Raw genomic sequence first — 2,051 nt, forward strand, 5'->3', positions numbered from 1 at the left:
AAATCGCTGTCGTAAATGATTGTGTTTAATGTGCTGCCTTTACGGCTCACAGCCAAGCAATATTCTTTGATATGTCTTTGGCTTCGCAGTAACACACCGGCTTAAGGTATTCTGGATACTAACAAAAGCTAAGCTTGCTTCGTATGATGAGAACAGTAGGCGAAATTGGATAAGTCTACAAGTAACCTTGGAGTAATCATTCTGATTCATTGAGTCCGAAGGATTACTCCAAGAAATAACGCAAGAACTGAGTGAATTTAGTGAAGAGTGAGTGCACCCATGTGTGCGAGCGATGCTCTCAACTATCACGAGACTGATCCGGCAAACTCACAAGTAGTTATGCCACCATAAAAATCGAGAATGTCTAAACATTCGAAGTGAAGTGTCCCGTAAATGTGCTTATACGATAGTCATAACCTTGAAACCGGATTCATGGTATTGATTCCTGCTCTCTCTCCCCCTCACTCTCTCTCCCTCTCTCTGTTGTTGTCTAGGTCGGCGGCGACGATCAATTCGCCATGCTCTACGATAATAACTTCCTGTACGATAACTCCATGCCGACGCCGAATATCGAGCCGCCGACGTGGCCCTACACGCTCGAATACCGCTCGACGCAGCCTTGCGTCGTGCCGCCCTGCCCGACGCAGTCGTTCCCGGGCGTGTGGGAGGTGCCGCTAGTCGACTGGCTGGACACCAACGACACGCTGTGCGCCACAGTCGACAACTGCTTCATGCCGCGAGATGGCGCTGAGAGTCTCGATCTGCTGCGCTCCAACTTCGCGCGTCATTACCATGGCAACCGCGCTCCGTTCCCGCTGCACCTGCGCGCGCGCTGGTTCATCGAGGGCCACTACAACATCGAAGCGTTGGAGACGTTCCTCGACGAACTGGCGACGATGAGCGACGTCTACGTCGTGACGATGAGCGCTGCCGTCGCCTGGGTTCGTCAGCCGACGCCCCTGCGCAGGCTCGCCGCAAGTCGTCTGCTTAGCTGCGATCAGAGAAGCGAGCCGACATGCCGCCGACCAATCACGTGCGCGTACTACAACGTGACGCACGCTCCAAACAGCGTCGATCACCCAGGCGACCGATACATGGAGACATGTGCTACCATCTGTCCGCCACGCTACCCGTGGGTGGGAAACCCGCTCGGCGCGCGCCAGTGAGAGTGCGTCATTAACGTGTTACAATTACTGTTAATTACCGATTAATTATTTATATAATAATGTTAGTATTTATGATATTGGGGTATTTATATTAATATCTTATCTTAGGTATAGTTGCCTACAATATATAGTATTGTCTGTATCGCATTTTCCTTGATGACGTGTGTATTTGCGTCGTGTATGAGTATTCCAGTACGGCATCTGACGTAGGTGTTTACGTAAACTGTATGTTCTGTTGGCATGTTGGTTCTAAATTCATTATTTCTGTGGCTCTGGTTGGATTCCTGTTTCATTGATAGCTTGATACATTATAACTTGTATTACGTGAAGGTCTATTCTGTCTAGCGCTAATTTAATTATATGAATATGATATTTAGCTGTAATAAATTTCCAAAACTATTCATGGTAATTACACTGAGTACAGGTTTTCTCGTCCATTGATCGCACACACACATACACACCCACGCACGCACACGCACGCACCGGCGCACTACAGACAGTTACAACACGGTACAGGTCCCTCGCGCGTCGAACAACTGCAACACACACACCACCAGCGCACAACCCACACACACACCACACCACACACACACACATACACATAATCACCCACAGCCGCAAACGCACAACGCAATACACCGCACACCACCACACCACAACCCCACCACACACATGCACGCACGCACACGCACACACACACGCACGTACACATACCCGTGCACTCTCAGTACGCTCCTATTTCGCGTCAGCAGCGCATGACACAAGCGCGCGCATAATGAGCAACATTTACGCTCAAGGGTATACTCAAGACTCAAGCACATAACCCTAACCCTAAACATACCTCATATAAAAATATAAACATAATACTAAACAACCTAAAACTAC

At 49.0% G+C, this 2,051-nt stretch overlaps 1 protein-coding gene across 1 annotated transcript in view; it reads left to right on the top strand.

Moving 5' to 3' along the window:
- Positions 1–1,585, top strand: part of LOC106807305 — a 6,322-nt gene extending 4,737 nt beyond the window's left edge. Inside the window, exon 8 of the mRNA XM_014809612.1 lies at positions 495–1,585. Within this exon, the coding sequence (XP_014665098.1) occupies positions 495–1,166 (672 nt within the window). The 3' untranslated portion in view covers positions 1,167–1,585. The remainder of the gene's footprint in view (positions 1–494) is intronic.
- The last annotated feature ends 466 nt before the right edge of the window (positions 1,586–2,051 follow it).

This window comes from Priapulus caudatus, unplaced genomic scaffold, assembly GCF_000485595.1.
Source record: "Priapulus caudatus unplaced genomic scaffold, Priapulus_caudatus-5.0.1 Scaffold207, whole genome shotgun sequence".
Lineage (NCBI taxonomy): Eukaryota > Metazoa > Priapulida > Priapulimorpha > Priapulimorphida > Priapulidae > Priapulus > Priapulus caudatus.